The 24,867-nt window shown below is 50.0% G+C and overlaps 1 protein-coding gene across 10 annotated transcripts in view; it reads right to left on the bottom strand.

Moving 5' to 3' along the window:
* The window catches only part of MVB12B (multivesicular body subunit 12B), a 99,578-nt gene that overhangs the window by 46,997 nt on the left and 27,714 nt on the right, over nucleotides 1-24,867 (bottom strand). For 8 of the 10 annotated variants that reach the window (XM_059486194.1, XM_059486197.1, XM_059486196.1 and 5 more), the window contains 3 exons: nucleotides 9,434-9,489; nucleotides 8,085-8,144; nucleotides 40-4,470 (listed from right to left, as the gene is read on the bottom strand). In XM_059486194.1, the coding sequence (XP_059342177.1) occupies nucleotides 4,384-4,470; nucleotides 8,085-8,144; nucleotides 9,434-9,489 (203 nt within the window). In that variant the 3' untranslated portion in view covers nucleotides 40-4,383. Of the gene's footprint in view, nucleotides 1-39; nucleotides 4,471-8,084; nucleotides 8,145-9,433; nucleotides 9,490-24,867 lie in introns of those variants that run through there. The other 2 variants (XM_059486191.1, XM_059486188.1) reach the window with 1 other exon arrangement.

The following is a 24,867-nucleotide window of genomic DNA, read 5'->3' as shown; positions in this document are numbered from 1 at the left end:
TGTTTCAGTCAGAAAATTAAAAGACAAAAGCACACAGAATTATCTGATTAAAACAAGTTTCATTTAACAAATTATATTAAGAATACAGACGGAGTTATCACACAATGAAACTTCCCTTTGTAAAATACAGGAGGGTCATCTAAAATAAATATAAAACATAGTAACATTCATAAGATTAATGCACAGTAAAATCACTTTCAGTAACCCAACCATCTTAGAAAACCACCTTACAACTGCAAAAAAGGTTTCTCTCTGCCATTTGTATGATGACATTTAAATCTGTTGCTGTTAGGAAACAATTTCACAACAAACGACCAGAATAGCCCAAGTGTTTGGTTTCCCTGTGGTGAATGAAGGGAGCAGCACCTCGCAGAGCTTGTTTGTGAGCAGAGGAGCAGCTCTGCCCCCTGTGTGCCCCTCTGCTGGGGGATTCCCGGCAAGGCTCCAAGGCTGAGGTAATCATTGGTGGGTGTAGTGAGGCTCCTGCCTTTGGGAGGAGCAGGAGCAGCTCGGGGGCACAGCTGGGCACACGGACCGAGCCACCTGGGGAGCAGCGGGGCGCTGAGGCCAGCACGGCACTGCCAGCTCCGTCCCGTCCCCCTCTGCCAGGAGATTCCAGGCCCCGCAGGAGAGGAGGTGCCAAGGCCTGGGAGGCATGCCCTGGCCACCAGCACCTACCTGGCACGTGCAGCGCCCATGACAGGAATTCTCCAGGCTCGGCAGCATGTGGATTCAGTCTGGAGAGCTCAGGACACTGAGGGAGCAGTGGTGGGTGTGAAACCAAACAAGCCCAATGCTACAGACTACCAACAACCTCCCACAGCACAGGAGGCTCCCAGCCAGGAAACCTCCAACAAACACCGCGGGGACACGCAGGGACAGTCACAGGAAAAGTCTGACACAGTTTACTCCTATGGAACTACAGATATGAGGTGCTCCCATAAGGGAAGACACCTGCTACAACTATTCACACTTGAATTTTATCACGAAGTTCACACTCTACATCACTTTCTGGACTAACTTCTTGCCTTCCCATGATCAACACAGCAGAAAGCACAGCCTGGCCTGGGTGGCCACAAGTCACCTTGGCGCATGACCAGCTTCTTGCCGTGAGGAATCCAGGAGGCAGCGTGTCACTAGGAATTCACATCAGAAGGCATATTTTACAGTAAGCAAACCCCTCACTGCTGCTTTTCTGTCTCTGTTGCAGATGTATAACAATTTGGCAAACTAACTTCTCCATCAGCCATAAGATTAAACTACCTAGAGACCAGTTTTGTTCTACAAATTCAGGCAAGATAGCCAAGAACATCTGGTAAAGCTCTGCAAATTCGCTTCTGTTGCTTTCCACTGACTCCTCCCCTCCCCTTATGCTGCAGAAGGCTTCTCCTCAGCCAGACAACATCTACATCAGACACCCTGGACGTTTATTGCCTGGGCCAATTCCTCCACAGTCACCTCTCGGACAGGGAGGGAGATGCAGAGATGCAGGTACTGGCCATGGCACATGCCAGCATGGAGGACTCACTGTAAGGATGCAAGGACCAGCCTTGCAATGAGCTGCCGTGAGTACTAAAGTCATGGAGTGGCCAGTAAAACCTTCCAGTGGAAATGCTGACCTGACAGCCCTGGTCTCAGGAATTCAGCAGTGCAATAAAAAAAGCTTCCTCTGATCAGTGGACTGAGAAGTTGACACAGTCAACCACCCTGCACGGTGTTTCGCTGTGCTTCCAAGCACTGGCTCTGAGCCCTCTCCCTTTTGGAGCTGCCTAGTTTTGGAGCTTGAGAGCTCAGCTGGTGCAGCTTTTTGTTCAGAACATCTTCATTGTGTTTGCCCCACAGGAACTGCATCTGTCCTGTCTGTGCATTTGAACCAGGCTGTCCCCGCAGCGCCGTGGTGCAGGACCACACCATGGAGAGCAAGCTCATCTCACATGGCTCTTTGCAGGTGAATCCTGAAGGAGCTTTGCTGGCGCAGTGTTAGAGAGGGAGAAGTAAGTATACAAATATATCCTGAAGATGTAGATGCCTGTCCCAGCCGAGTATCCTGCCAGTGTTTCAAGTATCCAGTGTTTCCTGTAGGTCACTGCAGAGCAAGCTGAGCAAACCTAGCAGTTGGTATAAGTTCTAAAGCACTGATTTTCTCTTACAAAAGGGACTTGGAGCTCTGCACCCATTTTCCCAGATGTACCCAGGGAGTGTGGCACTGAGTGTGGGGCTCGTGGCTCTCAGAACCTGCTCCTTGCTGAGCCCCCTGTTCGCTATGCAGGCAGCCCTGCCCTCCTGGGAAGAGGTGGCTCCAGGAGGGGCTCCTGGCAGCTGCCTCTTAATCTCCCAGTGGCAGGCACTGCCCTGGAGCTCTGCAGACTGTGCTGCGCCCTGTGCAGCCCTTGTTCCTCCACCAGGAGCAGGGAAGGTCAGCTCTCATCCCAGAGCTATGGGGAACGCACTGCCGCAGATGGCTCCTGCCTACCTGCCGTGACCACTGAGCCACAGGAGAAGCTATAAACGGATGTCACAGAAAACTACAGAACAAATTACAAGCAGAAAAATAGAAAGACAAAAGATGGATGAGATGGGCACAGCACTACGGCACAGAGTGGATTTGAACTTGAAGTGAACCTGAGCCGAATGACCAAGCTGCCATGGTATGTTCATTTGTCGATGTCGGCATCATCAATCTGGCCTTTGTGAAGCCTGGCAGTGAGGTCTGGCTTTTCTTTACTGCAGGATAAATAACAACTAAAAATGGTGGTGCAAGCTCCAAGTAAACGAGCACTTCCAGGGGGTCACCCGAGGGCTCCAGAGCTGGTGCACAGCTTTAACTCTTTTGCCCAGGAACAATGTACATGCAACCAAATTGGCCTCTGCTCTCCAACCACATGGCCACTCTACAGACACAGCTCCAGAAAATTATTTACCTGATCGGAAGAAGCTGAAGCAAAGATCTGGACTCAGTTTGTCCCAAATGTATTTTGTGCTCTTCATCCCAGCAGTACAGTGTGGTGCCTTAAAACCAGAAATGAATCTTTGGACAAGAATTATTTTACTTAGGTACAAATAAAAAATATTAGCTGACAGTACAAATACTGCTGTTAGTTACCACTCTGTGCAACTAGCAAATGCCAGATCAATCCAAGGGAGTGCAAAGTAGGTTGGGGCACATGTACGACCCAGGCTGAGAGCAACAGCACTGTTACTGTTACCATGGCAATTGCATTTCAGTGGGGTCAGGGAATCAGTATTTTACAATACAAAAAATTGTACATTTTAACTCTTACTCCAAAATTGCCATTTTGCTGCCATGATGTATGTTTGTTCTACAGCAGAGACTTGAAAGAGCAGCACAGAGTCAGATGGGCACTTGTAAATAACTTATTACAGCAATGGACTTCTCCAAGACATGCGTTTAGTTGGGAGGAAGCCCGGTCAGCGATCACAGGGAGGCAGAGGTCAGGGTTTAATGCATCCCGCTCTCATCCTGTGCCATGTCAGTCTTCAGTGCTTCCCCATGAGTGCCCAGGAAACAGGCACATCTCTTTTGTTTTAGCAGCTAGCAGGGAACACATTAGAGAACTGTCTCAATGATGGGCAGGTGATGGCATCCCAGCTGTCAGCAGGTCCACAGGCAGCTTGGCTGGGGTCTGCCAGGGTGTCGCTGCCAGCATCCATCCATCCATCCAGAAACACAGGAGGCTTGCTGCCCTAGATCCGTATGGACAGACGGACACCCTGTGCAAAGCGAAGGTCCTTCATCTCAGGACCTGCAGTGCACCTTGGGCACCCTGCCTGCCCGGCCAGTGCCCAGGGAGAGCCAGGGGCCCTGGCTCCCCCAGCCTAGGCAAATCCAGTGACCACAGTGGATCTGAGACTGATCCCAGCCACAGCAGAACTTCTGTGCCCAGATCGTGGCAGAGGGATTGGCATTCACTGCAGCTGGGTTCTGCACTGGCCTGGGTGCCACAGGAGCCTCCTGCTGCAAGGTGTGGAGAGCCAAGCAGCTCCACAGCAGCTTGTGTGGCAGTACCCAGCCATGCCTTCCACTGCTCCTTTCAGGGGTAAGATCTCTCCATGCTCCGCAAGCTCCAGGCTGTGTTCGCAGAGGTTTGCTACAGCTCTGGATTCTGTGACTGTCCTGCAGCAGGGTTACAAAGTGGGGATGAGCAAGGGGCTGCGCCAGGCTCCCAGTCCTCAGTCCTGTACTCACGTGGAGAGGGGTCTGCGGCGGGGTGGGGGCAGCTGCCCAGGTGCCCGCGGTGGAGCGGTGTGTGCAGGGCGGTGCGGCGCGGCGTGGCCGGACACGGGGAGGCGCGGGATGGTTCCATGGCTGTGTCCCGTGTCCTGCTCAGTAGTATGCACGCACACACGCTCCGGCCGCGGCCCTCAGGACGGCGGCACCGGTGGGCAGCGGGTGGGGCTGGGCGGCAGGCGGGCTGCCGCGCTCTGCTCCGTCCGGAAGCTGTAGTCGTACTGTGGGGCAAAGCAGAGAGAGGGAACTGCAGCACTGACCACACAACACTGCCCACACCTGTGCTGGGATAGTGTGAGAAGCAGAAAAATGAGAGAAAAACCTGGGCTGACAACAGCTGGCCCAGGTAGGGCCATGCCAGCTGAACCTGCTGGTACCAACTGAGCCCACATCAGTGACCTCCCCAGGCAGGGCTCACCCCCTCCCCAAAACCATGCATTAACACAAATGTGACCACGCTCATCCTGTCCATAAAGCAGCTAGTCAGAAACATTCCCCCTGGCAAGTTTACTCAAGCTGCTACCATCAGAATTAACGTTTTTTGTTGGCAAGAGGGTGAAAGTCCCTACATTCACACCCCTTGGGCCACGGTGTCACTACAGACAGGGGACATCCCTCGCAGGCTGGCGTGCACTGTAGCAGTGCCATCTCGTGGCACGCTGTCAGCCGCACCCGCCGGCCCGCGGCCACCCCGCCGCTGCCAGGGCACCCCAGGACAGGCCGGGGTAGCGGTGGCTGTCCCGTGGCAGGCGGGTGGCCAAAGCAACACCATGTGTTGGGGCTACCGAGGTAGGAGCTGCCTGCAACCGTGGCACACGCACTGCAACAGCCCCGTACACGGACTCTCCTCCATGCATCTCCCAGTGCCGCATTTGTGGCCTTTGGAATCTCACAAACACGTCCCCCTGTGTGCTCCTCACAGCCGGACCAGGACAAGGGATGTGCTGCCAGCAGGGCGGTCGGGGCAGCCATCAGCCATGCCGGTACCCGGCCCAGGGCCGTGCCAGCTGTACCAGGGCCGTGCCACTTCCACCCGACGCCGACCTCCTTTTGGTGCCGGCTCGGGAGGACACCGGCGCGACGCTGAGCTACGGAAGCCCCGCTCCTGCCGAACGCACAGGGCCGGCCATGGCATTGGATCCCCGGCGAGCGGGCCCCGGCGAGGCGGCCAGGGGCCGGCAGGGGGCGCCGCGGTTTCGTGCCGGGCCGGGCGGGAACGGGGCAACCCGGGCTGTGCCCGGCCTGTACCGGGCCTGTGCCCGGGGCCTGTGCCCGGCCTGTACCGGGACTGAGCCTGGGGCCTGTGCCCGGCCTGTACCGGGGCTGTGCCCGGGGCCTGTGCCCGGCCTGTACCGGGACTGAGCCTGGGGCCTGTGCCCGGGCTATAGCGGGGCTGTGCCCGGGGCCTGTGCCCGGCCTGTACCGGGACTGTATCAGAGTCTGTGCTCGGCCTGTACCGGGACTGTGCCTGGGGCCTGTACCCAGGCTGTACCGGGGCCTGTACCAGAGCCTGTACCCAGGTTGTACTGGGGCTGTACTGGAGCTGTACCGGGGCTGTGCCCAGGCTGTACCAGAGCCTGTAGCCAGGCTGTACCAGGGCTGTATTGGGGGTTGTATCAGAGCCTGTACCCAGGCTGTACGGGTCCTGTACCCAGGCTGTACCCGGCCTGTACTGGAGCTGTACCAGGGGCTGTGCCCAGGTTACACCAGGGGCTGCATCAGAGTCTGTACCCGGGCTGTACCACAGCCTGTATCCAGGCTGTATTGGGGGCTGTACCGGGGCCTGTACCCAGGCTGTACCAGGGCTGTACTGGGGCTGTATCAAAGCCTGCACCCAGGCTGTATTGGAGCTCTACCAGGGGCTGTGCCCAGGTTATACCAGGGGCTATATCAGAGCCTGTACCCAGGCTGTACCGGGCCTTTACTCCCCGGGGCCGCACCTCCCTGTCGCGATGCTGCAGCCGCTGGCATGCAATAGGCCTCATTTTTCAACACCCAAACGCATAAAGATGTCAGCTCAAACTGTTTACTAATTAACACTTAAAAAGACACAAATTAGATATGCGTGGCTAAGAGCAATTATAATCAAGACGAATCTCTCCAGTCATTGGGGAACTGAGGAAACTCCTAATTGCTGGAACCAATGTTTTAAAATCTGAAATCATGCCAGTTAGCAAATATGTTCATTTAAAGAACATTTCATGTGACTGCACTCAGGAGAATTGACTACAAACATGCAAACAAGGAAAAATATTTCTGTGTAAAATTAAAATTTTAAGCTCTTCTAGATTTACAACTTCTTCATTAAATATATTTGCAAAAAGCAGCCCATGAAAACTTGTAGCAATTCAGTGGTTAAATGAACTGCCTTCCTTATCACTTTAAAAGGAATGATGAATATTGGATGCTCCCTTTACTAATTAGACTCTCTAGACTTTTTACACCACGCCAAGTGCAAATGAAGACAGGGTGCACCCTGCCAGTGGCCAGCCCGCTGCCCTCACTGCACAGCACCAGCCACAGAGCTGGGAACAGGGACAGTGCCACCACCCTGGCTGCCACCTGCACCTGCCCAGGCGCATGCTCAGTGACTCTACCCTACCCAGGGCAGGCAGGGGTAAAGGACAAACCCCCAGAGCCCTGCTGGGAGACTGGCAGCAGCACTGTCTGTCCTACATCCACCAAATTAGCCATGAAGTGATGGCACGTGCTGCTTACACCTGCACCTCACCACCTCTTCATAGCCCAGCTCTCTGAGCACTGCCCCGGGCACAGCTGTGCCATCCTGGGGCAACAAGAGCAGTTCAGGTGCAGTCCAGGATTTGCACCTATTTCCATCATTTTCCTGACAGGGTAGAGTCCTGAAATTCAGCTGCCTGCAGCTTGGAGGATGGGTGCATACATCTGCAAATGTGGTGACAGAGAACAGTAATTCTTAGAATTCTTTGGGAATATTTTTTGCAAGGCATCTTGCTCCAGGGAGAATGTTCTGGCTGCTTTGGATATCCAGAAGATTTGCTGTAATGGTGCTATTGCTTGCAAGGGAAATAAAGCCATGCCGAAATTCACAATATTTATATGTGTAGCTCTCTATGTGCAGACAAGATGCTTCATCAAGGAATATGGGCTGCATAATCGTACTTTTCATTACGCTGGAACGCACACAGCCTGCTACAGAGCAGGAGCTGTGGGAGAGCAGCAGGTCTTGGCCTCTCCTCGCTGCCCACAGAAATGACTGCAGTGCTGGTGTCCCCACTCTCCACAGGCCTGTGAGGGCACAAGCAGGGCTGTGCAGCCCAGCCCTCCCCAGGCAGCCCCCAGGCTGCCAGACCTCTCCCACACCAGGCAACGCACAGAGATGATGCAGAAGCAAATTCAGCACCACACGGATTCCCCATGGCCAAAGGGACCATCTGCTCCCTGGCCAGCTCAGGGCAGGAGTGGGACAGCAGCCAGGCACAGGGAAGGGCTGCCAGCCCTGAGCACCCCCTGCTCCCAGGGTCCCTCCTGACAGACACTGCCAGTCCCAAACAGAGGGGTGGCATGTGTGCCACGTGGCAGACTGCAGTGCCCGAGGCAGTGGGTGCATCTGTCAGCCACTGGCCCTGCCAGGCAGCATCCTCAGATCCACCACTGCAGCCACTGCAGTCCCACAGGGCGCCTGCAAAACCCCTGCCAACTGGGCCTGACCATCTTCTTGTACTCAGACAAAACTTTCAGGCACAAGAGGGTGGATCTGGGAGAGACAAGAAAAGTATTTTCCATAAGGGAAGGGTTCTTAAAAACAAGTGAACACAGCCCTCATGATTTGCTCAGTGCCTGGCTGGCTACTTACCTCCTTTTCAATTTCTGCAAGGGTTTTGATTGTGATACCCAAGAGATCAACCGGCTGCATCTGGCAAGAAAGAAACAAAAATGTCAGATTCAGGGTCAGGGAGGGGTGTCTGTTTGTTTGTTTGTTGTTTTGTTCTGTTTCAAGTCACAAACACTCCATCACCAGAGATTTAGAGGCACCATCTGTAAACACAGGCACGATCCCGTTCCTCGTTCCAGCAGGAGAGTGAACAGCAGACGGCGGGCTGGGGCTCCCAGCTCCAGCCCTGCTCTCCCTCAGCACCACAGCTGACACTCACCCTGGTGCTGCTCCGTGCAGGGAGGGTGGGTCTGTAGCACTGGACGGGTTCTGTGGCTGCAGCACGAGGTGTGAGCAGCACCAGCTGCAGGAAGCCCCGACCAAACTGACCATATGGTGGCAATGGTGTCTAAAGGATCCGCGGGGAGGATTAGCACAACCTAATCTCTCTGCATTTGTCCTCACAGCAGGGACTTCAGATTTCTGGGAATAATGGCCCATAAACAACCCTCTCAGAAAGCAAGGGATGTGAAAAACCGCTATCAGCAGGAAGAAGAAAGCAAAACGCTGGAGCACTACTGAAAAATCAGACACAGCTGATGGCCCAGTGTTTGCCTTAACAGCTTCCTGTAAATTGATTTTTAAAAAGATGCTGCTTTAGGATCAGATGGATTTGGGAACCGATTTGGATGCTGAATCTTTGAGCTCTGGATCATGAACCTTACCAAGCACGGGTCCAGTGACACCCAGAGGTCACTCTGAACCAGGAGCAGCATTTCTGTTTGGTGAAGCAGACGTGCCCTGCCGTGCAGGCGGCAGCACCCGCTGTGGAGCAGGCACCACCCAGTGCCCTCTCAGGCTCACCTGCAGCCAGGCAGGACCCTGGGGCAGCTGATGGCACAGGAGTGCACTGTGCCATTACCACTGCCCCGAACTTCTGCAGTGACAGCAGGAAGTAGTAAAGCTGCTGGCACTATGCCATCCTCACAGCAGGTAAATGCAGGAGAGCTCCACCTCTGCAGCTTTCTTTACAATCTATGCTAAGAAATTAGAAATGCTTTCAGCACCAGGGAGTCCCATTGCCATTCCTATTTTTGACGGTAATAAACCTTGAAATCCCAGGATAATTCAGTTTTAGAAGCAATCTGGCAAAAGCCTTTCCCATCTAACGGGCAGCTATTGTGACATGCAACCTTGGCCCATCTCAAGCACTGGGTATGTATTTGGCCCCACAACAGAATAGCTCCCAGAAGCAGCTAATTTGTCTTGATGTTTTGTGATTGCTCCGCATGAAACAATGGATTTCAGACACTGGAGAACAACAAACTCACCCCTTCAGGAGCACAGGCAAACTTCTCCGAAATCATAAAAGGCACTCCATCCATTGCTGAAAAGGACAAGACATCACATGTGACGTTTCCAGCTGCCTTCTGACATGCAACTTCACACATTCCCAGTGACAGATCAAGTGTTCACAGCACTGACACATGACTGATTGCTCCCAAACGTTACTGCCAGCCTTTTTCTCCCTCTAAACTGCCAGTGGTTTCTTTACATTTAAGACATAGCTGGGTCAGTCCCTACCAAGCCAGGAATCCAACAAATTCTCCTTGCTCTATCCATATACAATTTCATGGCATCAATTTTGCATTTTCCAGTTTTGTGCAGCTGGCAAAGCAGGACAGTATTTGAAACTAGAAGGACACAACTTCTATTAATCGCCTCCTCACCAAACCAGTTCAGCACGCGGTGGTGTCTGAGCAAGAGGATAAGGGACAGCTGCTTCAGGGGACTTGCAGCCCCCAAAGCAGTCAACACCACCACCTGTGTACCAAGCAGGTAAGCTGCCAGCGCCTGGGTAGGATGATGACAAACACCTGGGGCCAAGCACCCTGGCCTGGCTGCTGCTAGTGTAAACTCAACACTGAGCAGCAGCTCAAACACTTGCAAACCACATCTGGAGGATGTAAACCAGTGGAATATGAAGACAGACATGAGGACACGACACCACAGTCTCATGTCACATGGCCCAGCTTTTTCTGTAGCATAACCTTAATGGTATTCAGAGCACTGTTTGCCTTTATACCATCTTGTATACTCGTCCTAGTGCAATGATGTTCAGTGTTTGTGTCTTGCTATCACCATGTCACAGGAAGCCTCCCACAAGATGTGGCAGTACAAGGGAGACATTTTTAAAACATGTAACTCAGCAATTTGCATGGAAGACTGAAAAGGGCATGTTCCGAAGGCAGCTCACACCCCAGATACACCCCCTTAATTGCACTTACACCTTTAACATCTGAAGTCTTTAAATTTCAACTCTGAAAGAAATAAAACTTCAAATCAGAGCAAATTTAAGCCCTGAGAGGCCCTCCACTGATCCTCAAATAGGGTTTTCTTTCAGAAAGCATCTGCACCCACAAACCCAGTGCTCCTCTGCTTTTTCCAACTTCACCACTGAGTTACCATGTCAGTGATTAAACAAGGGCCATTTAAGAAGACTCAGCCTTTTACATTGGCTTTGTCTATTTTCAATACAAAACCCCCCTCCACTGGAGTAATTTTGTTATCAAAGGTGCTGTGTGGCAGCCACAGCGCAAAGGAAAACAAAAGGAAACAGATGAAAAGCAGCATCACCAAACCCAGGAAGTTTTAAACCTGAAAGACCATCTGCACTTGTTATCCGACAGGAACCCCCTTTGATCAGCCACACGCCAGCCTCTGTAAAGCAATCTAAAGCCTGAGCTAGGGAGCCTGTGCATCCCCAGAGCCCCCGTCCCTGGGCACGCGCCCCGGCCCACCCGGAGCTCAGCGCACACAGCAAAGCAGCAGATAAAAGCAGGGTGAGCCAAAGGCTCTGCAGCGCAATTAGCGCTCTCCTAAACAAACGAGCTTCAACAGAGCTGTAATTAGGCAGGCCTGTAATTAAGTATATGCCCTTTATCATAACGATCATGCTTAAAAATGGCACGATGCATGGAAGTGTGTTATTAATGCTGCGCTCCCCAAGCGCGGGAGCGTGTGTGGAGCTGCCGTGTCAGGCCCGTCACCAGCCTGCTGCTAAAATGCATTAAAGGCATAGAGCAGAAAACAAGGTGCTCATTCAGCGTCTCCTTTCTCAGCCAGGCACCGGTGTCACGAGGGTTTAAACACCACCAGTTCTGGAACCTTTACAGAAACGAGGCCCTGGGCAGCCACAGCCACTGCCTGCCCCAGCACCAGGAGGGCAGCAGCCCTCACCCCTCAGCCCTCAGCCCATGGCTCAGCTGGGCTCCAGGAGCCCTTTGGCCACCCAGGGCTGCAGGCAGGCAGGCAGGGGGACAGCCCAGACAAGATGCATGGGGAGCAGCGCTCCCCCCCTGCATCTGCTCTCCCTGGCTGAGCGAGTGCCCTGAACAAAGCAGATGCTCTGGGGGCAGGAGCCTTCTGTGCCCCCACCCCACCTGTGGGGTCTCCTGCTCGCAGGATGAGACACCCACTGCTGCTGCTGCCCAAGATGGGCTTTTCCACACTCACGAGGACTGCAAGGGCGTGCTCTTCTCCCTCAAAACGGAACAAAATAAAATCGGGTTTCAGAAGGAAAACTGTTTCCAATGGCTGTTTGCTGCCTCCCAGGACCAGCTCCTTCCTGAGGGTCACAGCTAATTAACTCAGGCACTGCAATTAGTTAAAAGAGTTGAGAGGAGCCAGCAGCCAAAACCAACCTCGCAAAGCGCAGCCCCAAAGGACAGGGTTCCCATGCATCCCTGACAGCAGAAGGGGATGGATGCCTCGGTGAGGTGTAGTGGACGTGTCCCTTCATGGGTGCAGGACCACCGAACACACAACCGCTTCCACCTGCTGGCTGCTCCTGCACTGTGATTTACCAAGACCTGCTCTCAGGCCCTAGTGGGGAGGACACCAAAGCATGCTCTATAATTCAACTTGCTAGCTCGCTTAGAAATCCTCTCTTTAATCTGTGAAAGTATTGTCACCCTTCTCTAAGCACTCGAGAGATGCTGCCTTCTGTGCTGCAGACTCCAACTAAATCTCAGTTGTCAAATTAGTAATTCATCTTTCTTGAATAACTATATTTTTAGCCAAGCTACCAGATTTAAATAATCAGACCTGCCAATGCTACCCTAATTTAAACATGCTGACGAACTTTCACAGGCAGCATCAGCTAACATAATGAGTTTCTGGATGACAAAGAACTTCAGACGGTAGTTCTCTACACTACCCAGCATAATAAGCACTTGTTCTTTTCTACAATGTGCACATAAAAGAGAAATCTAAATAATAGTTGCAGTAATTATCTTGAAAAATATGTGGTGATTAATGGTGATTATGAAAATCTGTATAATTGTTCGCTAACGCTCCAAAAATCAGATGTTCTCTTGAAGCAACCATCAGTGAAGAACTTGGAAACACAAAAGCTTCCAAGCTGCCGTCCATGGGATGACCCGTGTGCCAGCTCAGCCCTCACCCTGCCGGGACCTCTGCCGCAGGTTCCAGGATGTCCACCATGTGACACGTGTGTCATTGTGGCTGAAAGCACCAAGTTCAACCTGTTATTTATGCAAATAATTAATTACTCTTGTATCCAACTCACAGTTTGTCATGACACATTAATGACTTGATAGACTTCTATGAACTAGTGAGCACAGGACAGCGGAGCGCTTTTATCGTCATTTAATTTAAAAACGATCCTGTGTGAAATTATCTAGTTGTGAGTGATGGAAGCATAAAGAACAGACTCAGCAAAGCTTCTTTTGGATCATTGCTTTATTAATGGTAACGTCAGGGAAATGAAAAATGCTAACATTGTCATATTTAACTCCTGGGTACAGATGAATCGCTGCCTCAGAGCCTGGCAGGCTCCGTTTGCACACTGCAGTGAGCGCTAATTCCTCACACCACGATTGTGGGGATACACAGCCACACAACAGTTTATACACCTTAACTCCCAAGGAAATAACAGCTGTTTCTGCATTAAATTCTCACCATAAGCTTTTGTAGCTTTGGATTTCTATATTACTGTTTTTGCATTGCCTGTTACACTAGAATTTTCAATTTCTGATATTAAAAATATTTAAATAAATAAATAAATCCCTTGCAAAATGTTTTCCTGCATGACTGAAAATGAAGAACTGCTAATCCAAACCAACAAAAAACCCAACACTGAGTGCACTACTACCACCTTTAAAATTTAAATGACCTTAGATTTTAGAAAGGGCTTCCTCTAATGCTGCAGAACTGTTCCAATTTTCCCCAGACCTGAATGCTAACAGAGTGTTTATCCTTTACCAAGAAGAGTATTTCATAAACCAGCCTAGAGCAACACCATAAAACCAGCAGAGCTCTCCTGCTTAGAGAAAACTTGATTTTCAGCTAAATGGCACCAGAGGAATCTGAAAGCAGATTGAGAATCAGGGGCTGGCACAGAGATTTAAACAGCAACCTGAACAGTAAATGTGTGTTCTTTGTGCTACAGTGCACCGAGGCCCATATGGAACCACACCAAATCACTGATGGCGAAACCTCGGGGCCAAAACCAAAAGCAGCCTTTCCTGACAGCTCCTGCCAAGCCAGCTGCAACAGGGAACCTGCAGCTGTCCCAGCTGTGCTCCCCAGCTGCAGACACCAACCCCAACACGCATACAGCTTCGTTGTGTCATACAAGGCAGTGCAGAGGTGCAGGCAGGGGCACAGGCAGGGGCACAGAGGGGTGCAGGGCTCAGCTCTGCTGGCCCAAGGCAAGCATGAGCACGAGCGCAAGCTCATGAAAGCCCCAGAGCACTTCATGTGGCTCCTGGGCAGCAGGAGCTGTCCCCAGGGCTGTTGAGGGGACACAGCCAGCAGGGAATGCCCAGCGCGGTGCCTGGTGCCCAGGCCTGGCCAGGCAGCAGGGTGGCAGCAGCACCAAAGCACCCAATGCCTGGTGCAGCGAGTGGGACAGCAGGGCCCTCCTGGGCTGGGGAAGGAACCTCTGCTTTGGGAAAGGTTTACAGCTTTCCTGTTCCTCTTGAAATGACTTTGATTAAAAAAACAGACCTGGACTAAATTTTCATTTTTGCTAATTTGATTGTCAGCCTTGATTTTCTTAGTTTCCTGCATAGCTCATGACATGGCACAATTAGTTCTTTACTGCTAAGATCAAGCCACGAAAACACTTGAAAAAGTACCCCTGGATTTGATTATTTTCTTTTTTAAATAAAGTGAAGGTTAAGTACTGCATGGTGACGCCTAAGGAGCACCTCAGCACTGTGACTCCATCAGCACTAGAGAACATGGAGAGACTTCAAACAAGCTCTTCAAATTGCAAGTGTTTAGGAGCTCTTGATTTTATTATTTTTTAATAAAATGTCCCCTTTGAAGTCTCTGCACCACACTAAACTTCAAAGATCACACCTTAGCATGTGCTGTTTCCAAGCCACAGCCCCTAATTAATTAGAGGAGAGCAGATACAAACCAGGGCACTCACGTGGGGCTGAGGCAGAGCTGGGACAGGGCCCACTTAGTGATGGGGAGGCAAAGGCAAAGGAAAGGCAAAGGAAAGGCAAAGGCAAAGGAAAGGCAAAGGCAAAGGCAAAGGAAATGCAAAGGCAAAGGACAGGCAAAGGCAAAGGAAAGGCAAAGGCAAAGGCAAAGGAAAGGCAAAGGCAAAGGCAAAGGCAAAGGCAAAGGCAAAGTAAAGGCAGGGGCAGAGGAAAGGCAAAGGTGGAGGCAGAGGAAAGGCAAAGGCAAAGGCAAGGTAAAGGAAAAGGCAAAGGAAAGGCAAAGGGTAAAGGCAGGGACTCCTCCAGCGTCCGCTCCCGGCTGTGTGCTGAGGAGAAACCCAGACTCTCTTCCATTCCCTTCAGCTCTGGCTGTAAGGACAGACTCCTTGGAAGTCATTAAACATGTAATGTCTGTCTGCACGGCCGGGCAGCGCAGGCTGCAGCAGCAGTTGCAAAAAGCATCTCGGGCAGCCCCACAATGGCCGCAGTGTTCCCTGGCCGGCAGCTGTAAATTCCTGCTGCTTGATGAGAGAAACATCCACACGGCTTCCAGGGCTGCGGGGTAGGGGCAGGGGGTATTAAATCCACAGGCTGCATATTGTTGCAGTGTCTGGCCCCGGAAGCCTTTTCCTTAGCTGAGCCACCTACGGTGTGCGGTGGATTTGCTGCCGCTGTGACAGTCCCAGGCTCCCAGACTCTCTGGACAGGAGCCAGGTCACTGCCAGGGGCAGATGCTCACACTTGCAGCGATGCTGTGATCCTGCCCAGCAGCACCCCACACTCTCCAGCAGTGCAGTGAGTGACCAACATCTGTCCCACAGGGCTCCCAGGGGAGACAAAGGTGCACGGTCCTCTCTTTACATGGTTTTGGTCTAAGAGACTCAAGTTATTTTTAACACACAGCAGCTTTGTGTTTCCAATAAAAGCAGGAGAAAGAAACTAGATCAGCTGCCCTGACAGCACCGTGCTCTCCATTCTGCAAGCATGCCTACAAGTTAGTGGAATGGCTAGGAAGGATGTGGGGATGGATAGCCATCTTCTGCCCTGGAGCTCACTGACACCCAGAACACGCTCCCACCCTCCCATGGAGCGTCCACCCAGCCACAAGAGCCTCGACACAGGCCCAAAGCTGGGTCTGCAGAGGATGGCACAGGGCACAGGCACGCAGCACTGCCCGGATGCAGGAAGGTCTCTGTGCCCAGGCTGGGTGGTGCCCTGCTGCCAACAGCCAGGCACAGGGCCACAGCCCTGCCGAGCCAAAAACCCTTCTGCAGGAGGAGATCCACTGTGCCACACAGGATCCACATCCTCTAATGGGACTTCATTTTTAAGTGCTCAAAAACATTACTGGAACCACATATTCCTATCAGGTAAATTTCATTTGCATATGCAAATGATATCCAAATACACTGCACCATTAATATGATCAGTAATTACATAATAATAGTCACCAATCTCCACACACATCAAACTTACAGTTTTGTAGCTATTAAGGAAACTGTGCTTTGTAATTAAGATAATCCTCATTTCCAGATGCTAATTAACTATATAATAATTAGCTTCTTTTGCTAATGCAAATGAAGTATTTTCATCCTTATTGGTAAAAGAGTTGCTTATCACTTAAAAAAGAGACAACCTAGAAATAATCCCTCCTCCTCCTTAAAGGTGAAAAGGTAACTCCATTTTTCTCAGTCTCATTTGTGAATGTAAATTAGCCCTGATTAATCAAATCACAGATTAATGTGCCCATCCTGTAGCACGGCCAGTGCCTGGCATGGCCCCCAGCCCTCTGCCCGTGGCCCAGAGCAGCCCCTGGCTCCTTTCTGCTGGTGCTGGCACTGCAGAGCCCCCAGCCCGGGCACCAGCCCCCGCAGGGACACACGGTGCCACCCAGCCAGCCGAGAGCGCCAGGAGCTGTGCCAGCCTGTGGCTGTGCCACCAGCCTGGGCAGGGGCAGCGGTGGCAGGTGCCAGTGGCAGCGCTGCCACGCCACCGCGGCACGGCCCGGCCCGGCCCTGGCGCAGCGCATTCATCATCTGCTAAACCAATCCACCCACTCTGCACCACCATTTGTCATTAATTATGCTAATCAGCACACCATTACTCTCCAATGACACCATGGCACTTATTAGCCAGTTATGGTTTTTCAAAAGCACAGCTCATTGTGTATGTGAGTGCTGCGCCTGCATTAGCCTACAGGGAAGAAATGTCCAATTATGAAAAGAAAAAATTTGCTATTATCTCCCTCTAACAAACCAATTTAGTAATTATAAAAGTCTCTGAACTCAGAAGGATTTGTTAAGAAGAGCTGAGTGATGAAACCAGAGAATTTTCTTTGCAATAACTTTCTGAGTTGGAATTGAAGTGACAACAGAGAATGAGCAGTTTTTATTATCTTAATTACAACTCTTGCATCTTCACTTTAGATGATCAAAAAGCAGAATTTATCTAAACACAGGCCCATATTTGGCTCTTCCATTAACCCATCTGATTTGTTTATTTTAACTGATATGCACCAAACGTGTGTAACGTGTCACAGACCCCGAGACGGGCCTGGCCAGTTCCCAACGCGCAGCTCTGAAGCATTGGCTGTTGGATGCAGCAGCCACCCACGCAAAGGCACCCACGCAGAGGCACCCACGCAGAGGCACCCACGCAGAGGCACACACCAGGGTGGGGACACCATCCCAGGAGCAGGGACACCGCCCCATGCTGACACAGCTAAAGGGACGGAGCCAGGCCCTGGAGAGCCCCTGGAAAACTGGCTTTGTTGGAACACCCAATTCCTCCACAGTTCCTATGTTGATCTGCTCACTGCAAGGAGACACCACTGGTTTTAGAAGCTTAATATGTGTTAAGAGCTCATTAATATCATCAGAGTAAATGGGCCTATTAAAACATCTTTAAGCAATATCTGAACATACATCTCCCTAAACTATATTTAATGACTGTACTTAAGATACATTATATGAAAGTCTTAATGAGACATTAGATAGCATTTTGAAGATTAAAATTAGAGAATCCATATAAAGTCTGTCCACTTAATTTAGCCTTAAGCTACACTGATGAAATACATTACCACCAAATTATTACTTCATTAGAACAAATATTTTCTAATAATTTCTGATTTATGCCATTAGTTGTCTCCATATATATTATATATTTGTATCTATATGTACATATAAAATTATACACAAAACAATTTTCTAGTTCAAGAGGAGATGGGAGAAATCTGAGCTTTCTAACAGCTGAGCTAATTACTTGTCTTTTTTTTCTATTGAGTTAAAGATATGGAGTATTCATAACAGTCCATTCGTGGTGCCCCCACTTATCCATGAACCACAAGGTCATTTTTTAAACATTTGCTGTTTTGCTTTTCAAGGATCAGTAAGATGCCTCGGGCCTGGCATGCAGTGATGCTGCGATGCTGCCTCTGTGCCCTCTGCAGAGGGAGAGGCTGGTGGCAGGGCAGCCCCCCGGCGGGTCCCAGCCCGGGGCTGAGCAGGACCCCTGTCCTTGTGGCCCAGAGAGGGCTGGCACCCACCAGGGTGACCCAGGGCCTGGCAGGACCCGTGGGCACACCTGCAGCACTGCCCATGGCTCTGTCCCTGCTGCTCTGCCCAGGGACGGGCACCCACCCTGGGCCCTGCCCTACGACAGCCACAACTGAGGCACTGCCAAAACAAACTGCAATAAACTTATTAGCAAGAGGGTTTCATGTGTGGCTTATTTTGTATAAACAGCTTTTCATTAGATAAATGAGGCCCAACAACCTTTACAAATGTTTTCAATTATGAAATGGTGCCATTGAGATATCTGGATGGTGATAATCAGGGAAAACACCAGTGACATCTCCTGCTCGGAGCTGGAACGTGCTGCCTGCATGGCTGCTCCTCCCAGTGCCATCCCACCCGGCCACACCAGGCAGTTACTGACTCCTGCTTCATTTGATGCAATCTGTAGCAACAAGACTATTTACATTTATTCTGCCCAAGCCTTCTATCCAAAAGAGCAAACATCTCATTGTAACAATTTTGCATTTTTAACTGCGAGATTTAAGCGTTCTTCATAAATAACAGCCTGGTTTGCTGCACTGCAACTCCTTTTTATTAGTGGCACAGAAATGCACAATGAGCAACGTGTTCTATTATTCTTTGTCAAATCACAGAATGCTACATTAGAATAACTGTGCTGGTCAATGTAATATAGTAGATTAAATTCAACTTCTGTGCAAAACCCACTGTAAAACAGCATGATAAGAAGGCTATAAAAAATTTAATTTTACTCCAAACTCCATCAGAAAAAAAAAATGGTGTGAAAAGTAATTTTGCATAATCAGTACACGCCATCTGGAACAATTAACTGATTTCTATAGAACTATGAGGATCAGTCATATCTGCTTATTAAAGATCAGAAATTATACAAGTAATAAATCCTTGAAAAAACTAAGCGTACTCCTGCCTGTCAATGCTATTTTAACTTCAAATACTGAAGAACGCCTGATAAGGCTGAAAAGAAGAGATTAATATATGCAAATTACATCCAGCATTTAAAATCCCCAACAACTGTCTCTGGTTTTCTGTCCCTTATTGCTGCCTTTATGTTTTATTCATACACCAACTCACCTGTCACTTCATAAGCTATAATATTATGGGGGGTATTATTAAACAGCATAAAGCCAAGCTTTAATTGGAAAGCTTCATTGCATTTTCCAATTATTTGGAGTAAATTAAAAGCAGATGCACATAGTTTAATAAGGAGTCTAATATCAGTTCCGGGAAATCAAAATTCATTGTCATTACTATGCTGTGATAGTTTTGCAAACTGTACCCAATTTTGGAGGTTTTGAAAAGAAAATCTGTCTCTGCAATCTGTTAATTGTCATTCGCTTAATAACTGTTTAAATATCCAAACCTCTGAGCGGCTCCCTATTTAAAAAAAAATTAAACTCTGGCACTCGGCAAAGCAAAACAAACACAGTGCAGGCCACCCCAAGGTTGTGCTCCATGGGAACGGCACCAGTCCCACAAGCTCATCCTCTTCATCAGCCCCTGGCCTTCAGCCAGCGCTGCCGCGGGGTGAGGGCACGCCTGTCCTGGGATCCCTCAAAGGGCTCAGCCTGCCCTCCATCACCCCGCTGCGGATGTCCCTGCTCATCCACGATTTACGGATCCAGGGTCAGAGCCAGATAACCCTCTCAGCAGAGAGCAGCAGCCTCCCTGGAAGGTGACGTGCGAGCTGGGGAGCACGGGTGAAGCCCACATGCCCCAGCAGAGGGACAGGGCTCCCATGCCCGCCTGCCATGCCAAAGGGAGCCAGACCATACGAGGGCAGGGCAGCAGCCAGCCAGGGCTCCACCTCCCCTGCCAGCACACGGCAGGAGCAGAGGAAAACAGCAAATGGCACTTTGGGCAACAGCAGGCTCATCAAAAAACTGTCTGTCTTAAAAATGTCACCGGGGACAGAACTCATGGCTCCATCATCCCCATTTGGGGCTGGGGCCCCAGCACAGCCTGGGTAACGTGGGGCACGCTGACACAGCACACCAAAAGGGTTTGCACACCATGGATGGCATAATTTCATAGGAAACACACTTTTTGTATCTCATTAAGTATAAAGTAACACACTTCCCTTTCTGAAATATGCAGTTGCATCATTTTACATGAGACTCCAGCCTCCCTGAACTGCTGGATATTAATAGAGTCTTTCATTGCTGGAAGATTATCCAGGTCTCTTAGTCCAAAGACTAGAAATTGCAATAGGGTAAAGAACAGGCTGACTTTAATCTCAGCTTCAGGAAGGAGGTTTCAATGCAGAATAAAGCTTGTGTCACAACTTGTCTGGCTTTTGGACCACCCTGATTAAAATTCAGTGTCACAAAATATACATTTAGTTACGCTTCTACTCTTAAAAACCACGAAGAGCTTAAGTGAAGGGATGGGGACCGACAGTAGGATGCAGCACAGGACCTCCCCTTCCAAGACTGGGGTCTCAAAACCCTTGAACATTAGAGGCAATCGCAGAACCACCAGGAACTGTGCTAGAAGATGAAGATAAAAGCAATCCTTGTGCACTGATCCAAAGAATAGAATCTCCCTTTTTTTTCAGAATTACCTGTTTTAGTGAAGTAAACACACTGTGACAAGTGCATAATTTAATTTTCTACAAAAATAATGAAGCAAAACAATAATTTGTAGAAATAAATTATTAACCTCTGATTAAAACACCTGTTCTTCTATACACAGAAGAGAGATGTGTCTTTTAAAAGGAAACAGACAAGTAAGGAAGTGGCACATGTGGCCACTTGACCTGGCATTTTGCAACAAGAAGGAAGTTGACATATGGGCACGAAATGTTCATGAAATAGAACAACATCTGAATTTAGAAAGAGCTCTGAAAGAGACTTTTGTCACTACCAAAGTACAAAAGAAAAAACAATGAAGGGGATGGGGAGTGGGTACCCGAAGGCATTTCCAAGTTAGCCCCTCCCGTGCAGGAGGAAGCGGGCAGAAAGTTTGTCTCAGGAGCAGTGTGAGAAGCAAACGCTTCCCACGCCCCTGCCCAGGGAGGCGGCACCTGCCCCCGCAGGGAGCCCCAGCCCGCAGTAGGAAAAGCAGCTCGGCTTCCTTCCCAGGAACCCACTGGCTTTGATATTTTTCCAGACCATTAACATCAGTTTCCAGACTCTCTGCTGCCTCCAGAGAGCTGGATTAGAAACCCGCGTGGAGCGATCGCCAAACGCCGCCGCAGCGCCTGCAGGAGCAGCCCATCCTGGTGCAGACCAGCCCAGCTCAGCTCCACTCGTGTGCCACGGCCAGGGCCTGGCTCACCTGGCCCACCTGGCCCCGGCTGGGCTGCCCAGGCTGAGACCCTCTGCCCCTGCCCTGGGGCTCTGCCCTGCGCTTCCTGCTGGGAACGCTCACCTGGGAGACCCAGCAGTGCAACTGCACCGCAGCCTCTGCTCACCAATGCTTCCCTCTCCAAACTCAGACCACACTTTGCTCTGACCTTTCACACAAAGTGTCTGAAAGAGGGCAATAAATATTTAAATATCATAAAAAACTACCTCAATATAAATATAATAAATACCCATTTAAGTAAATATTTACCTCCCTAAGGTAATAAATACTGGTGTGTGACTCCAAAATAAACAAGCCAGAGCTGTGGAGAAACTGGCACTGCAAGAGCTGCACGGGGAAACCTCCTCCTTCATGGCATGCTGGCACACACACTGCAGCCAACACTGCGCTGGCAGCCGGCCGCGCTTCCCTTCCCTGCTCAGCCCGGCTTCTCACAGGAAAACACCTCACATGAGCCACTTGAGATGGATCAATGAAGGGTTTAAAGACCACAAAACAGCACCTATAAGGTAGGAAATACATGTAAAGGCATCTCAGCCTCAAATGACAGCTGGAAAACCCACGGCTCCTCAGCAAAACAAACAGCAAGTGCTGCGGTCTCGGTCACAGCACGGGCGTTCCTTTATCGGAAGATAAAGCATGCTATGCTTTTTGGGATCTGACATCTAAGCTCCAAGCCATGGCTTAGACACGGCTTCTCTCCTCTTAAAGGGAATGAAAACCTTCACCTGCAGCTCAGCAAGGTCCTGAACTGAACTGAGAATGCTCCGGGTAGTGAGAGACGCTGCACTTCTGGATCCTGCTTTATTTCTAAGGATTAACATGACTTGAGCATGGATGCTCAAACTTATGGATGACATATCAGTACATCCAGGTAACATAATTTCTTAAGGTACTTACACAATTTTGACAACACAATTTCTATCCTAATCAGAGAACCAAGGCCAAGAGAGGGGGTGAGATTGTTCTGGAGTCAAATTACACAAAATTGTCTGCTGCTGCCCCAAAACACATCTATCTGTAATACAATGCTGAAGATGGCTACAGGGAAATTTCAGGGGGAAAGAAAAGACAACTCTGTTCAGCAGAATGCACAGATCACCAGCAGCAAGGGCTGGAATTCACTGCTTAGTAACTTCAGAGTGCTGCTGTGGTGTTAGACCCCATCCAATTAAGTGAGGCCTGCAGAATATTTACACTCCTACATCTCTTGGTTCCTGAAAGGGTTAAAGCTTATTATTAGCATATAATTTACAGGTCCCTTCTCCCAGGAAAGAAATAATGCACGGTAAATGCCACATTCGTTTTAATAATACATGTTACAGTCTGTGCCCAACATCTGCACAAAGGTAGAGCAGACAGATTTTTTTGACATGTCCCACTCTGCCATTGAAACACAGGCTTTTTGTTTTGTAAGTGATGGAAGGTTTAATCAAGAAAGCAGGCAATTCATCAATCGAAACAAGGCTGCTCACACTGCCCTGACAGCACACACATGGTTTTATACAGAAGAAACCTGGCCACCTGTCAGCAGCACCTTTTACATCAGGATATACAAATACACTGGGTGATCAATCCTCCAGCTCTTCCCATTCATTTCTTCATTTTCTTATTGTATTTTTCTTTATGCTAGATGTTGCCCTCATTCTCTGCAGGAATAGATGGGAGACAAGGCAGGCTACGGCTGTTTATACACTATCATAAAAATTTATATACCCTTAGAGTGACTTATTTCCCTTCTATTTGAGTACCATTATTATAAATAATTTTTCACTTCATTGAGGAATTTTCCCTGTATGTTATTATCTGTGCCTGCCTGCGAGGGCTGCCTCTCCCTCACTGTGCTTGTGCCTCTGATAAGCCAAAGCAATATGCTGGCAGAAGATGCTCAAGTCTGAAATGAAGGCAGTATGCAGTCACAACAACATCTTAATTAAACTGAAGGCCATGAGGAAAGACTGTGCTGTGAAATACTGAGCCATGTCTGTCAACAGGTCTGTCTGCAGCAAGGCATTCTTCTTCCAGCAGCTGCCTGCCCCAGCATGCACATTAAACCTGGCAGCTCCTCAGCATCCTGCTCCCAGCAGCACCCACAGACGTTCTGCACATCACAAACCCCAATTCTGCCTTTGGTCTGGGTGCATGGCACAGGGAGAGACAAGGGAGGCTGCTGGGCACGAGGATGATGCCAGCAGTGCCAGTGCTGCACTGCTGTGGGTCGTGACAGGCTCTGGGCACTGCTTCCCTATCTGCACCCTGCCAGGGACTCACTTAGGAGTATATGCCAAGAGAAGTGTCCTTAACCTTCAGGTCACCCAGTGTGTCATGGCCAAGACTGGCAAGGACAAAAGAATGGTTAAAAATTGTAATTACTGCTTTCAGGACCATTTTTTCATTGAGTCCAGTTTTGTGCAAACAACAATTGCATTACACAGCCCAAGGGGTAATGGGCAGTTCCAGTGAGGATACAGTCATTCTGCCAAAATATATTTGAGATACAAAGTAGAATCGACAGCCAAAATTCATTTTATCTTCCCCAAACATGCTGAACCACAGCTGGAAGTGTTGTTTTCATCAAGTACTGAGAAAATCTTGGATGTCTATAGAGAGCAAAGAGAGACCAAGCTGCAGCTCTTCATCCTACCCCCATGCCAGCCCTCCCTTCCCAAGCAGCTCCTTCTGTGCCCACAGCAGACTGAGGCCATACTGAAAGGGGAAGAGACTGCTCCTAATGGTTTTTGTTTTCCTCAGCAGCCCCAAAACCCGTGTTCTGAGCCGGGAGCCCAGAGAGTGAGCTGTGCCCACAGGGCTGTGCCCAGGCAGAGAGGCACCCTGTGCGTGCTGAGGCCCAGCTCCATCATCTCGCACACATCCTGCAGCACCAGCTCGGCGCGGGGAGCCCTGGCAGCAGCCCAGGCGTGGCAGCCTGCTCCTAAATCTCCTGTTGCCATGGCACTGCAGCAGCACTGCAGATAGCCCAGACGGAACAGGAAACCCGGGAATGGCTTCCAGAGCATGCCTGGGGACCGGTCCACCCCACAAGGTTCCAGCACACAAAGAGAGCTGTCGCGGCACCTCGCTGCAGCTGCTGACAAGGCAGCCGTGGGCAGGAGCTGTGCACCAAGATCCTGTCAGTGCACAGCATGTGTCAAATGACAAGACCCTTTCTCTGGAAAGAACTCACAGCTGTAATAGCCATTACAACACACGCACAACTCATAACAGTGTTTCTGGAGGAGAATGTGCAATTGGAGGAAAAATAAAGAGTTATACTTGAAAATGTGCTCAAGTAAACATGAAGAACTAATGCTCTGTCCAGTTCTACAAGGCCTTGTTTTGTGCTTAGCCTGTAAGGATCTGGTAAAGTGCTCAGGCTCTCTGTAGAGCAGGCACCTCCTCAGGCTGCCCCACGAGCAGAGGCCACAC

Source organism: Ammospiza nelsoni, chromosome 20 (assembly GCF_027579445.1).
Source record: "Ammospiza nelsoni isolate bAmmNel1 chromosome 20, bAmmNel1.pri, whole genome shotgun sequence".
NCBI lineage: Eukaryota > Metazoa > Chordata > Aves > Passeriformes > Passerellidae > Ammospiza > Ammospiza nelsoni.
This window is presented reverse-complemented; position numbering and strand designations above follow the sequence as displayed.